Raw genomic sequence first — 14738 nt, forward strand, 5'->3', positions numbered from 1 at the left:
AGGTTAACCTGCTTTTCAGGATACCTTTTCCACCTGGAATTGGGTTCCTCTTGAGGAGAACGTTTTTGGCAAGGCGGTAAGCCCCACCTTTCCTACCTGCTTCGTACCTTGAAAGCAAAACCCTTCTTTCTTGGGAAGTGATTAGGCTTGCACAGTGGTCTCTTTGCCAGTGGACTTATTCGTCTTTTGCTGCCGAAGTAGACTGAGGCAGCCCCGGGCCTGTACTGGGTTTTCCGTTCAGGTGTGTGATGAAATAATGGAAGTGGAGATAATGGAAATAAACAAGTGGAGAACCCGAATACGATGTCAGCTCCTGTAGTAAAGTTTTATAGCCTGCCAGCTTCATTTTAGAGGCAATGCGTATGTTCAGACCTATGTAGCAGAAAACATGTGTCCCAAAAAAGAAGACAATCATGTAATTGGCATTCAATAGAAAATTATGTATAGGAAAGTGTCTAATAAGCTTGTATTGTTACTTTGAGAAAACTTCTTAATCTGTATTTGTTTTAAATTGACGCGTATTCAATTGAAGTTTCTGGATTTTCCTTGCAAGAAACAGTACAAAAATTTCGCTTGGAAAACTTGGTCTTTGGAACCTCAACCACCCTATCCCCAAATCTTAGCTCTCCTCTTTAATAACTGTGATTTTAGCTAGCTCCTCTTTACCTCATGTGTGAAATGGAGATGATAGCGCCTGTTTCATAAAAGTGTATGAGGATTATATACTAAAGGGCATGTATAGTGTTTAACAGGGTGCATTCCCTGAAGTAAATGAGTAGTAAATATATACCACCATGACTATTACTATCATGTATTACTACTATCTATCATCTATTACTAATGTCATGACTATTACTATCAATCTGAGTATTATTATTTTTTGTCCTTTCACTTCACAAGTCAGCCTTGCTGGTCATTGCCTCATTAGAAGCAAGTTCTAGTCTCAGGCCTCTACGTGCATCCTAAACTCTTTTCTGTAGGTCATGGCTTGATGAACGTTGCTCCACTGCACTGGATGAAGCTCCTTAAAAATGTTGGTCAGCCACCAAATGTTGTGTAAGGAAATTGAATGCTATCCTTATGATTCAATTTCTACTGAGATATATTATTACTCTTTCAAACTTGAGGTCTAAAACGGAATTTAACATCTTGCCTGCCCCCCATAAACCACACAACTAGATCTGTGTATCATAACACTAAGATACTTTGCCCTGGGTGTCAAACAGGTTTTGCGCCCCCCCTCCCCCGCCCCCCCACCCCTTAAATACCAGAGGCCAAGTGAAGCATTTCAAGGAGGATGTGGTCAACTAGGTCAAATGCAGCTGTTTGAGTAAGATAACAGAATTGCCCTTTGGATTTGGCAGGAAAAGGTCACTGGTGATCTTGACAAGAAGAGTTCTAGTGGAGAGGTCAGGATTGGAGTGGATTTAAGAGAGAATGGGAAGAGTGTTTTTGAAAATAGCACTTATAGGCTATTCTTGGGGTTTTGCTGTAAAGGGGAGCAAATAATAAGGTGTGGTTGCTGGGAGATGTGGCACGATATTTTTTCCTCTTTAAGAGAGGAATTATTACAGCATGTTTGTATATTCTAGGAAATGATACAATAGAGTGAGAACATTTTATAATGCAGGAGAGAGAGAGAGAAAACTGTAAGGGCATTGTCCTTGAGTAGCCAAAGGGTGTGAAATCCAGTGCACAAGTGAAGAAGTCGGCCTTAGAAACATAGACTGTCAGTTCTTCGTAAGGGAAGGCAGAGGATGAGGTGTATCTGCAAGTAAGTTAATAGAGATTATAGGAGGGTGTTCTTTTCAGGCCTATCAGCAGGAAGTAGGTTTACTGTTTTTATAGTGAAATAAGGTCATCAGCAGAGTGTTAAGGAGGAAGAAAGAGTTGTGAGAGTTTTAAAGCCAGAGGAGAAGTGAAATGATCATCTAAATCTTAGGTCTTAGACTCTAGAAGAGTGACAGAATTGATTGGGGGAAACGTGATAGTAAGTGTCCATTTCATATGAACCAGCAAGGATGGTGACGCTTTTTCTCTAGCAATATTCAGCTGCTTCTGATATAAGTCAAATAGGGTTTAACCAGGGTTGGGATTGTTGTCCGTGAGTGTAGAGGAAGAGAGAAGGGAACTAGGGTGTTGCAAGGGGAGACTTGGAGTAAGTTAGGGAGTAGTTAATGGTTAGAGAATTTCATGCTTGGAATTGAGATGCAGAGAGGGTGCGCTGCTGTTCTGTAGCAGTGGTTTTCAAAGTGTGGTGAATGGACCCCTGGGGATTCCCGAGATCCTTTCAGGGGGTCTGCAAGGCCAAAACTACTTTCTGTGAATACTAAGATACTTGTTTTTTTTTCAGTCTGTTGACACATGCACTGATGGTGGAAAAGCACTGATTAGTACTGCTAGTACCTTAGCTTGAATCAAGACAGTGGCACTGAACTATACTGCACCTATAGTTTTTTAAAAAAGCCAGCTTCTCTTAAACATGTTGATAAAGCAGTAAAATCATTAATTTTAATCAAATTTCAACCCTTTATATGTCTTTTTAATATGCTTTTCAATGACATGGGAAGTTTTGATCAAACACTTCTGCAAACTGAAATTAGAGGGTTGTCTTGAGGAAAAGCTCTTGTGCAATTGGATTGTAAAGTGAACTAGTTACTTTTTTTCATGGAACAACTTTTTTACTTGAAAAAACTGTAGTCATTCACATTTGGGTGTTTGGCAGACATTTTCTCAAAAAGGAGAAAAGTGAGACTCACTACAAATGAAAATGACAGTATTTGTTGCCAGTGATAAAATTCAAGCTTTCACACAAAAATTAGAGTTTTGGAAAACTTTTATTAGCTTTTGAGAGATTGGAAGCTTTTTAAAAGACTTTTTTTTTTTGGTGAGATTTTCTTCAATACCTAAAGACTTTTAATGAATATGATTTTTTGATATTACATGTTAAATGTGTGAACATTTAGAAGATGTAAATAACTCACTGAACTGGTATTTTCCAGATGACCAATGCATGAGCAAAACATCCATTTGAAGTGCAAGATAGATCAATAGATTTAAATGTAACCAAGGAAGAAAAGTTCACTGATACGATTTCAGATTTCATGTTGCAACTACCCTTTAAGAGTTGTTGTTCTAGTGTAATATCAGAGAATAATGTCCATAATTCTCCAAAAAGGCTATTAAAATACTTCTTTCTTTTCCAGTGTACATATTTGTGTGAGGTCAGAGTTTCTTCTTGTACTTCAGCCACAACTGTTTGAATGCATAAGCAGATACAAGAATTAAGCTGTTTGGGGGGAAATATATAGTTATTTTTCATCAAAATATGTTATTTATGTTAATAAGTAATGAGTTTGTTACTTTTAAAAAGAAGTAATATTTTAAAAACCTATCCTTTTTAATTTATGATATGGTATATGTCAGTAGTTAAAATCCACATAAACCAAAGCTCTTGGGGATTCTCAAAAAGTGTGAAGGGATCCTGAGACCAAACCATTTGAGAATGACTGTTCTATGGTATAACTGTGAGAATAGTGGGTTGGAGGACTAGGTTATTGGAAATGACAAAGTCAAGGACTGAGAGTTGCAGAAAAAGGAAACCAGTTAAATGTTAAAATCTTTAATGAGTGAACTATGTTATGGTAAGTCAAGGCGTAGGAAGCCTTCAGAAATGAGTGGATCTGCAAGGTCACAGTGTATTGAAAAGTACTGAGTTAGCTCACTGGCCTGGAAATCTCTTGATATATTTGTAATGGTAAAGTTGCTATAATGAAAAAACCCAACAGTGATGTAGATTAAAGAATAAAGGTTTTATTTCTTCCCATTTAACAATTCCAAGGCGAGTGATGCAGATTAGTGATGGAGTTTGTTCCACGTGGTCACTCCAGGGACGAGATTTTTCGGTTGGTATCATTTTGTCATGTTTTAGGGCATATGGCCATCTGTCTGATAGAGCTGAACAATTGTACCTAGGAAGGAGAGGATAAATTTTGGTAGACAACTGGCAGTCTTTGCCATGCTTGAAAACCAGGACTATCTCTTACATTTGTTGCATTTTTTGCAGTATTAGATATGAGGTTGATGATTAGTAAAAGCTAGTAAAATAAGAATATAATCTTTATTATTTTTAATGTAAATGAATTTATCTAGAAATGTGTAAGAAGAGGTTGCCTGTTTGCTGTTTAGGCTCAGAATGAAATTAGGGTGTTATATTAGTCTGTTTTCACACTGCTGATAAAGATATATCCAAAACTAGGAAGAAAAAGAGGTTTAATTGGACTTAGAGTTCCACATGGCTGGGGAGGCCTGAGAATCATGGTGGGAGACGAAAGGCACTCCTTACATGGTGGTGGCAATAGAAAATGAGGAAGAAACAAAAGCAGAAACTCCTGATAAACCCATCAGACCTCATGAGATTTTATTCATTGTCATGAGACTAGCACGGGAGAGATTGGCCCCCGTGATTCAGTTACCTCCTACTGAGTCCCTCCCACAACACGTGGGAATTCTGGGAGATACATTTCAAGTTGAGATTTGGGTGGGGACACAGACAAAGCATATCAGGTGTTGTGGGATTAGTGTTTAAATCTGGGGATTTCCTTCATAATTCTTTTGTTTTAAAGTTGTGTTCAACTTCATACAGACATAGTGACGTTGAAGGGAAGAATTAATATAAAATATGCCAAGAAACTAGTGAAATGTTATGTTTAGGATCAGTTTAGCAGCTGATCTATTGGGTGTCATCTTTCAGTTCCGTCCAGGAGGAGGAGGAAGAAATTTTCTTTTTGCATTGCACACTTGGTTTCTCTTGCTTCTTACTATATCTCTTTTCTCTTCATGGGGGTTAGGCACCTTGCTGTGACAAGCTTTATACTTGCCGCTTGTGTCATGATAACAATGAAGATCATCAACTAGATCGCTTTAAAGTGAAGGAAGTGCAGTGCATAAACTGTGAAAAAATTCAACATGTAAGATTTTATGACATATTTATTTTCTTTTTAAAAACTGTATTAAGGTGGTTTGAAAACATTTAATCAAAAGTATTATAAATAAGACTTCTTTAACTTCTAGAATAAGCAATATCTTTGGTTTAGTTGTTTCAAACTTGTAAAAATAAACTGTATATACTTGAACATAAGTTCTAGATATTCCAATGGTAACTCAAAATGTTTTGGTTAGTTTATTGCAGTTTTTAATTATGTGTCTTTTTTAGGCCCAACAGACTTGTGAAGAATGTAGCACATTGTTTGGAGAATATTATTGCGATATATGCCATTTGTTTGACAAAGATAAGAAACAGTATCACTGTGAAAACTGTGGAATTTGTAGGTACTGTATGTAAAATGTTCTTATCTAATTGCTTCTAATGTATATGCAATAATTGTTTTTAAAATCAACTTTATTTAGGTGTAATTTACATCTGATAAAATACATTCATTTTAAGTGTCCAATTCAGTGAGTTTTGATAAATACCGGTATCTCTTTTACTATCAGCACAATCAAGTTATAGAACATATCCATTCTAAAAAGTTTATTCATGCCTTGTTAATAATTTAATTTACCCATCAATTATTGTATAGCTTTTTAGAATTTTACCTTTGGAATATGAAAGATGTTTTGTATAAAGTGTTTTATGGGCAACTGAGGTCGAGAATTGGGATAAATTTTTCCTTTGTAAAAATTAGGATTTAAAAAATTATCAAATACAGGGTGATTTTGTAAAAATTGGAAAAAACAGAAAAGTAGAAATAATAAAAATAAAATAACCTACAGCCTAACTGCAGACAAGCTACTGTTGACATGTTGGTGTATAAGGAATTATTTTTTTCTTTAAAAAACTCAAGTATTTTAGATGTATATTAAAGCATGTATGTAAAATGTGTCTAAAGTACAGTACAGTGAATAAGCCACTGAGTTTAGGAAAGGAGTGTTACCAATACTGTCAAAGCCCAAGGTATTCCATGTTCAGTCCTTTCTTCTTGTCCCTGCTAGAGGTAATCACTGTCTTAAATATTTTAAATCACTTTCTTGCTTTTTTTTTTTAATATAATTTGTTTTTAAGGAAGGATAACCAACCTACCAAAATATACAAGAAATTATAAGCAAATGACTTTATGAATTTTAACAAATGAACATACCTTTGTAACCACTACCCAGATCAAGAAACAGAACATTCATAGCACCTTCATAGCTTCCTATGTGCCCCCTCCAAATTAATACACTTCCCCAAAGGTAACCAGTATGCTGACTTTTGGAAGTTTTTAATAAATGGAATCATACAGTATATGTTCTTCTGTGTTTTATATGTTTTAAGGCCATGTCTTTCAGTGGTCACATACTTAAAATTATTACATTTTCCTGTATGATTGACCCATTTATTATTATATAATGTGTCTTTTTATCTTTAGTAATATTTCCTGCCCTAGGCTCTGCTGTATCTGTATCAGCTTTCTTTTGATGAGTTTTTGCATGTATATCCTTTTCCATGTAGACATTTTTGTACATTTATATTTAAGGCATGTGCCTTGTAAAACAGCATATAGTTGAGTTTTAATTTTTCAATCCAGTTAGATAAAACTGTGTTTTACTTGGAGTATGTAGTTTGTTTTTTGTTAATGTAGTTAGGATATATTTGTGTTTCAGTCTACAATTTTGGTAGTTTCTATTGCCTTATTATTTGTCTTTTTTTCCTCTCCTTTCTTTGGATTAATCTGTTGCTTTCCTATTTTGCTTTTATTCTCTATAGGCTTGTTAGTTATACGTTTTTCCATTATTTTCTTAGTGGTTATCCTATAAATTATAACATACATCATTGGCTTACTAGAATAATATGTTTATCACTTCTTGGACAACGTTAGGACCTTAAACACTTGTGCTATTGTTGTTATATATTTACCGTTTCTATTGCCCTTCTTTCCTGTAAGTCTCCAGCATTGTCTTTGGAGTTAATTTTCTTCTGCTTGAAGAATTGTCTTTAGTGTTTCTTTTAGTGAGGTCCTGCTGATGATACATTCTCTCAGTTTTGTTTTGTTTTTGTCTCTGAAAAATGTCTTCTTTTGCCTTCATTTCTGAATATTTTTGCTGGGTGTAGAATTCTAAGTTTACAGGTGTTGGTTCCCCCTGACCTTCCAACACTTTAAAGATATTTTGGTTCCATGGTTTCTGTTTAAAAATATCACCTCTCAGGATTATTATTTCTTCTTTGAAAGTAAAGTGTCTTTTATCCTCCTCTTGCTGTTTTTTAAGTTGTTAGCACTTTTTCCATGTGTCCAGGTTTGATTGAGTGTAATATTTATCTGGCTTGGGGTTTGTAGCATTTCTTGAATCTGTGGCTTGATGTCTTCTGTCAATTTTGAAATATTTTTGGCCAGTTTCTGTTCAGATAATGTTTCTTTACCATTTTCCCACCTCTTCTGAGACTCCATTCCATAGATCTTTTTACTACATCCCATATCTCTTTTTTTTCCTGTATTTCTCCTACTTTGATTTTCTTTATGCTTCAATTGGACACTTTCCACGAATTATCTTCCAGGTCTCTATTCTGCTGTGTTGAATCTGCTGTTAAGCCTACCAAGTTATCTATCTATTTATTTAAGTTATGAAATTTATATCGAATCTTCATTCTTGTTACAATTTTCCAGTTGTCAGGGGAAATTGTTTACCTTTTTTTTCTTTGAATGTATTGATCACATAATTTAAAGGGCTGTGCCTTATGACTCCAATATCTTGATTACCTATGGGTAGGTTTTGTTTTCTGTTTTTTCCCCATTGGTGTTTGGTTCTGCCTTTTGACATGCTTTTTTTTTTTTAGTTGATTGTTGGACATAATATGTAAAAATTTATTAAGCTCTGGAAGCAATTTTTTTTCCAGAGAGAACTTATTTTTCTTTCAGAAGGCAATTAATGTAGGGATGGATAACCTTAATCCAATTTAGCATTGATATTATTAGAGGCTAATTTTTGTTTTTTTTGTATGTCCTGTTCTATTTTGTTTTTTCTTTTTCCCCCTTTATTCTTATGCTCCTAGGACTTGGTCCCTTGGAGATCTTGACTTAAAGCTAGGGTTGCTTACCAGGCCCATCTCTTTTGTGGTGGAACCTGGACTCCAAATTTTGGCCCCCTAGCATAGGAATACTTTCAGAGAGTTTACTCAGTTTCTTAGGCTCTTACCTGTTGCTCTCTGTTTCGTTTCTTAGCTTGTCACAGCACAGTTTAGGGTCTAAAAATCTCTCAAGGAAGAAAGAAGTAGAGACTATTGACCTTGCCTCAGTATATTTCCTTTCTTTCTGATATCTTTGCCCTTCAAGCACTTAGTTGCTCTTTACTACTTTTAAACAGTTTGTTTGTTTTCTTTAAATTGAGTTTTTCTAGTTCTCAGTAAGAGTTTTAGTCCTATAGAAGCTACTTCGTCATGTGGAAGTGGAAGGTATATGTTTCGTTTTGCTTATTTCAAAAATCATATATATGGCCTTCCTTGCTGTTTTTTTTTTTTTTAACTGAGCTCTGTTTCTAAGAGTCATCCTATTTGATTAATTAACTCTAATTTATTTTCACTTTTGTAGTGTTATTTTGTATATCACATCTACACATAGCTTCTAATGACCATACACAACCAAGAAAATCATACCCTCTTTTATTAGTTGATTTATTGACTTTCAAGTTATTGTTACTGCAAAGTACATATCTCATGCTACATGGTAAATATTAAACTTCATGAGATCATGGTATTTTCATATTTTAAATTTCTATACCTGGGGGTGCTTTATGTCAGTGTTCCCAGTGCTTGGGGTGTGGATTCTGGTGCATGCCCTGTTAGGAACTGAGCTACACAGCAGGGGGTGAGTGGTGGGTGATCGAGCATTGCTGTCTGAGCTCTGCCTCCTGTCACATCAGTGGTGGCATTAGATTCTCATGCTCCTGTCACATCAGTGGTGGCATTAGGTTCTCATGGGAACACAAACCTTATTGTGAACTGTGCATGCAATGTATCTAGGTTGTGTCCTTATGGGAATCTAATGCCTGATTATCTGAGGTGGAGCAGTTTCATCCCGAAACTATCCCCCAACCTCGGTCCATGGAAAAACTGTCTTCCATGAAACCAGTCCCTGGTGCCAAAAAGGTTGGTGACCACTGCCTTATATACAGTAGGTGCACAGTAATGTGTAGGCAGTGTATCTTTGGCAGTGTTTTCAGTATTATGATAACCCTGAATATACTAGAAAAATTAGTCATCACCATTTACCATTTAAGTATAATGGATTATTTTTATTTTACAAAATATTTTAAAGCCCTTTTATGAATAATATGAAGACAAAAGAATAAAGGGTAGTGAAAAACAACTTCATTGGAAATTTTACTAAGAATTTGAACACTACAAACCCAAATTTTAATTCCATGTATTTCAAGTTGAAGATAATGTGTGCTCAAATATGTCAGTGTCCTTTGTAACTGCAGTTGACCCTTGAACAATGTGGGGGTTAAGGGCACCAACTGCCAGCTCAGTTGCAAATCTGAGTATAACTTTCAACTCCCCACAACTTAACTACTTTTTTTAGCCTGCTACTGACTGGAAGTCTTGCCAATAATATAAAGTCAATTAATACATATTTTGTATGTTACATGTATTATATATTATATACTGTATTCTTACAATAAACTAGAGAAAAATATTAGGACAATCATAAGGAGAAAATATGTTGACTGTTCATAAAGTGGAAATGGATCATCATAAAGGTCTTCATCCTTCTTCATGTTGAGTAGGCTGAAAAGAGGAAGAAGAGAGATTGGCTTTGCTATCTCGGGTGACAGAGGTAGAAGAAAATCTGCTTATAAGTAGGCTTGTGTACTTCAAATTTATGTTGTTCAAGGGTCAACTGTATTTATTTGTCAGTTGTCATGCTTGAATCTGGCACATGTGCATCGTGTAAATAACTGATTCTAGATTTTAGACACATTTCTGATAGGTTCTAGCTTGTAATTACTTCTGGTTCTTCTTGTATTTGCATCATCAAAATGCAATACTAATTCCAGATCCCAAATACACCACTAATAAGTCTTGGCTTATGATTACTTCTGTACATACATTACCAAATTCAAATCCATTTGAGAACTTTGAGAGTCATAATTTGGTTGAAGAAAAGATGACTTTCTTCATAATTGCATGCTTTGTAATTGCAAAACATTTTGATGAATTTTTTTCATTTTTACATCATCTGTTTCCTTCTAAGTACTTTTACATATGTACCTGCTTTGAACGTTTGTCCACTTATGAACCATATTAAGTGAATTTTGGTATACAAACATCATAAAAGATGGAAGAATATTACACACATCCTTTTAGCAAAATAGGATGGTCCAGGTTTTTGTCATGAAATAATGTAATTTGAAGTCCTTCCTAGTAAATGACTAAGTGAGGATACCATTTTTTGTTTTTAAATTTTTTTTTGGAGTCTCGCTCTGTCGCCCAACCTGGAGCGCAGTGGCGTGATCTTGGCTCACTGCAACCTCCGCCTCCTGGGTTCAAGCAGTTCTCCTGCCTCGGCCTCCCGAGTAGCTGGGATTACAGGCACTTGCCACCATGCCTGGCTAATTTTTGTATGTTTAGTAGGGATGGCGCTTCACTGTGTTAGCCAGGATGGTCTTGATCTCCTGACCTCGTGATCCGTCTGCCTTGGCCTCCCAAAGTGCTGGAATTACAGGCGTGAGCCACTGTGCCCGGCCGCCATATTTTCTTTTTGTCCTTGAGATATATTGTTCATTCCTTTTTTTCAATGAGACCGTTCTTATAGTACATCATCTGAAAATCATAATCTGATTTATTGCTTATAGGATTGATTTCACCATCATTATATTCACCATCACCAGAGCACTTCTCAACTGGGGACAGTTTTTTCCCAGGTGATATCTGGCAATGCCTGGAGACATTTTCAGCTGTTGTAACCAGGGGGTGAGGGGTAGTGGATGCTAATGATAGCTACTGGATAGAGACCAGGGATGCTACTAAACATCCTATAATGTGCAAGATACTTTCCTGCCACAAAGTATTATCTGGTTCAAAATGTAAATATTGCCTAGGTGGAGAACCTTCTAGTCTAGAGTGGTTATCTGCCTTTTTGCATTTATCTTCTACTTCATCTAAAATTTCCTGTCTTTTTTTTTTCTATTTGTGAAAAATGAAAAATTCTGATTTCTCAACTGTGTTCAAGGAGAACTACAAAGAAGGTATCTGCAGACTCTTTAATGCCTTCTGGACAGATGATGTAATACTTTGAGCAGTATGGAAAGAAAACTGAAGGATTATGCATTAGTGATTATTTCATGTCGTTCTTTCATGTTTCCACATGAAAGGTCTTTCTACCATGCTTTGCATTTTAGTCTTTTTGTTAGGATAGTTGGGAACAATTGATAATTAATGTGAAAGGATTCCTAGGATACTGAAATACTAAAATTAGGAAAAATAAGATTATTAAGGTTCTATAATGTATCAGATTTATGAAAGCATTCAATGGACCCATATGGTAATTGCAACCAGAATAGAATGAGTTTATTCTATTAAATAAAAAGCAGATTTTCTTCCTTGGAAGATTTCTAAAGAAAGAATAAGTGTCATAATATATTCATCTTTAAAACAATTGATTAAAAAAAGAACTAGACCTGGGTACAGAGTGGATATTGTTTAAAAAAGGCTTTTGCAGTCATAAAGATTTGTTAAATGCTGAATTTAATTAAAATCCCTTCTTAGAACTTTTTTTTTGAGACGGAATTTCGCTCTTATTGTCCAGGCTGGAGTAAAACGGCACACTATCTTGGCTCACTGAAACCTCCGCCTTCTGGGTTCAAGAGATTCTCCTGCCTCAAGCATCCCGAGTAGCTGGGATTACAGGCATGTGCCACCATGCCTGGCAAATTTTGTATTTTTCATAGAGATGGGGTTTCTCCATGTTGGTCAGGCTGGTCTTGAGCTCCCTACCTCAGGTGATCCTCCCACCTTGGCCTCCCGAAGTGCTGGGATTACAGGTGTGAGCCACTGCGTCAGGCCTTTTCAGAACTTTTAACTTGTTAATTGTACAGTGCAGATATCCAAGTGTATTGAATTTCTAATAACTATTTGATTATAGAATCCTTTTCATGTTCAGTGGAACATAGGAGATGTTTAATGTATAGAATAAGAGAATTTTCAAATAGAAAAGTTGTTTTATATTTTATGTTACTGGGTATTGTAATATTATGTGACTCAGGTTATAGACAAACAATTATGTTCACTTCAAGTAGGTATTTTAGGAGGCATTTTATCTTTTGTCATTGTTCAAAAATATTTGAAATGTTTATTTTCTGCAGTTGCTTTTAATGAGTGCATATGGCATACTGAAAAATTACCCTCGAGGATTTTTGAGTTCTTTTGGTTTTTAAAAAATCTGCCAAAAGATATTGGAAGCAAAATTGATTGAGATTGACAAATACTGTCTTTAGTCAAATGATATATGATCATCAATAATGACTATTGTTTTTTAAATAATAAAAATACTAAAAGAGCTGGGCATGGTGACTCACACCTCTAATCCTAGCAGTTTGGGAGGCCGAGGCAGGGGGACCACCTGAGATTGGGAGTTTGAGACCAGCCTGACCAACATGGAAAAACCCTGTCTCTACTAAAAATACAAAATTAGCTGGGCGTGGTGGTGTATGTCTGTAATCCCAGCTATTCGGGAGGCTGAGGCAGGAGAATCGCTTGAAACTGGGAGGCGGAGGTTGCAGTGAGCCAAAATCGTGCCATTGCACTCCAGCCTGGGCAATAAGAGCAAAACTCTAATATATATAATATACGTATATTTTATTATATATAATATATAAAATATTTATGTATTATATATTTTGTTATATATATATTGAGCAACTGGTTAGAGTTGAAAACGCTTTATCCTTTCATGGTAACTTTTTAAAAAAATCATGTTATTTGAATGTATTAATTCCTGTATTTTTGTTTGAAAATCAGTCTTTTTTGGAGCTGCACATACTTGATAGTCTTTTGCACCAAGTCTTTTTTGAGAATTAAACATTTTTGTCTTAGGTATATCGTGAAAGTTTGTCATTGCTTTTAGTTCATTAAATAAATCTATAAGGCAAGGATGAACAGATCTTCTTGGCATAGCTCTCCTACTAAAATTTCTACTCTTGACCTTATTGCTTTATCTAAGATATATGTGACTCTCATCTGGAGGTGTGGGCTTGAAAAATTGCTGTTCATCCTTAGGCAAGAATCACTGTAAGCAAATCAAGTGCTTCTTACAGAGTTTAATTGTGTATTATTCCTGATTTATGTTTTAAAATAGCTTGATTATAGTTACAGATTATCTTTGGACCGTGGCTATGTTTCTCTAAGACTGATGTGCCCTAAAGATGGGGTTTCAGTTTTCGGTAAATACAAGCAAACATCTGGTCTTAATTTTTTGGTAATGGACATATATCCTTACTGTAATATACAAGAATGAGCTTTTTAAAAAATGAGGAAATAACCGGTTTCTCATTGTTATTAAGCACCAGAGCTTATTATAAGACAGAATTGCATAGCAGAAGTGGTTGCTGTGTTCTGATTATCCTTATTTTTATTGACATGTATTAGATGTACATAGTTTTGGACTACATGGGTAATTCAGTGCATTCATATAATCAAATCAGGGTAATTGGGTTATCCATTACCTTAAATATTTATTGTTTTTTGAGAAAGGGTCTTGCTCTATTGCCCAGGCTAGAGTTCAATGGCACGATCACGTCTCACTGCAGCCTCAACCTCCCAGGTTTATGTGATTCTCCCACCTCAGCCTCCTGGGTAGCTGGGACTATAGGCATGTGCCACCAGGCCCAGCTAATTTTTTTGTGGAGATGGGGTTTCCCCATGTTGCCCAGGCTTAAAAATTTATACTAGAAACATTTGAATTCTCTTTTAGCTAGTTTGAAATGTATAATCAATTAATGTAAACCATAGTCACCCTACTGATCCATCAAACACCAGGGCTTATTTCTTCTAAGTGTATATTTGTATCCATTAATCAACCTTTCTTCATCCCCTCCTCCGCCCCATCCTTCCTACCCTTGTTGGCTTCTGGTATCTTCCAGCCTAGTCTCTATCTTCATGACATCCAGTTTTTGGCTCCCACATATGATTGAGAATATGTGATATTTGTCTTTCTGTGGTTGGCTTGTTTCACTGAACGTAATGACCCATCCTATCCATGTTGCTGTAAATGACAGGATTTCATTCTTTTTAATGGCTGAATAATATACCATAATGTACATATACCATATTTTCTTTATCCATTCATCCACTGATGGATACTAAGGTTGATTCCATATTTTGACTGTTGTGAGTAGTGCTGCAGTAAAACATGGGAGTGCAGATACCCTTTGATATACTGATTTCCCCTTAGATATGTACTTGTAGTGGACTTGCCGGATCATATAGTGCTCTATGTTTAGTCTTTTTGAGAGGTCTCCATACAGATTGCCACAGTGGCTGTATTAATTTATATTTCCACAAGTAGTATACAAGCGTTCCACTTTATATCCTGACCAGCATCTGTTATTCCCTGTCTTTTATGATATAAGCCATTCTAACTGGGATGTGATGATACCTCATTGTGGTTTTGACTTCCGTTTCTCTGATGATAGTGATGTTGAGTATTTTCTCATGTACCTGTTGGTCATTTGTTTGTCTTTTGAGAAATGACTGCACCAGGTCT

General features: G+C 35.8%; 1 protein-coding gene across 5 annotated transcripts in view; it reads left to right on the plus strand.

The window, feature by feature from the left end:
• RCHY1 (ring finger and CHY zinc finger domain containing 1) overlaps window positions 1-14738 on the plus strand; it is a 40687-nt gene that overhangs the window by 423 nt on the left and 25526 nt on the right. For 2 of the 5 annotated variants that reach the window (XM_033214416.1, XM_033214415.1), the window contains exons 2-4: window positions 20-76; window positions 4851-4970; window positions 5216-5331. The exons of 1 other annotated variant lie outside the window; for it this stretch is intronic. In XM_033214416.1, coding sequence (XP_033070307.1) covers window positions 20-76; window positions 4851-4970; window positions 5216-5331 — 293 coding nt within the window. The remainder of the gene's footprint in view (window positions 1-19; window positions 77-4850; window positions 4971-5215; window positions 5332-14738) is intronic. 2 more of the 5 variants (XM_033214417.1, XM_033214418.1) reach the window with 1 other exon arrangement.

The sequence above is a fragment of the Trachypithecus francoisi genome, unplaced genomic scaffold (assembly GCF_009764315.1).
Source record: "Trachypithecus francoisi isolate TF-2019V2 unplaced genomic scaffold, Tfra_2.0 Lachesis_group1, whole genome shotgun sequence".
Lineage (NCBI taxonomy): Eukaryota > Metazoa > Chordata > Mammalia > Primates > Cercopithecidae > Trachypithecus > Trachypithecus francoisi.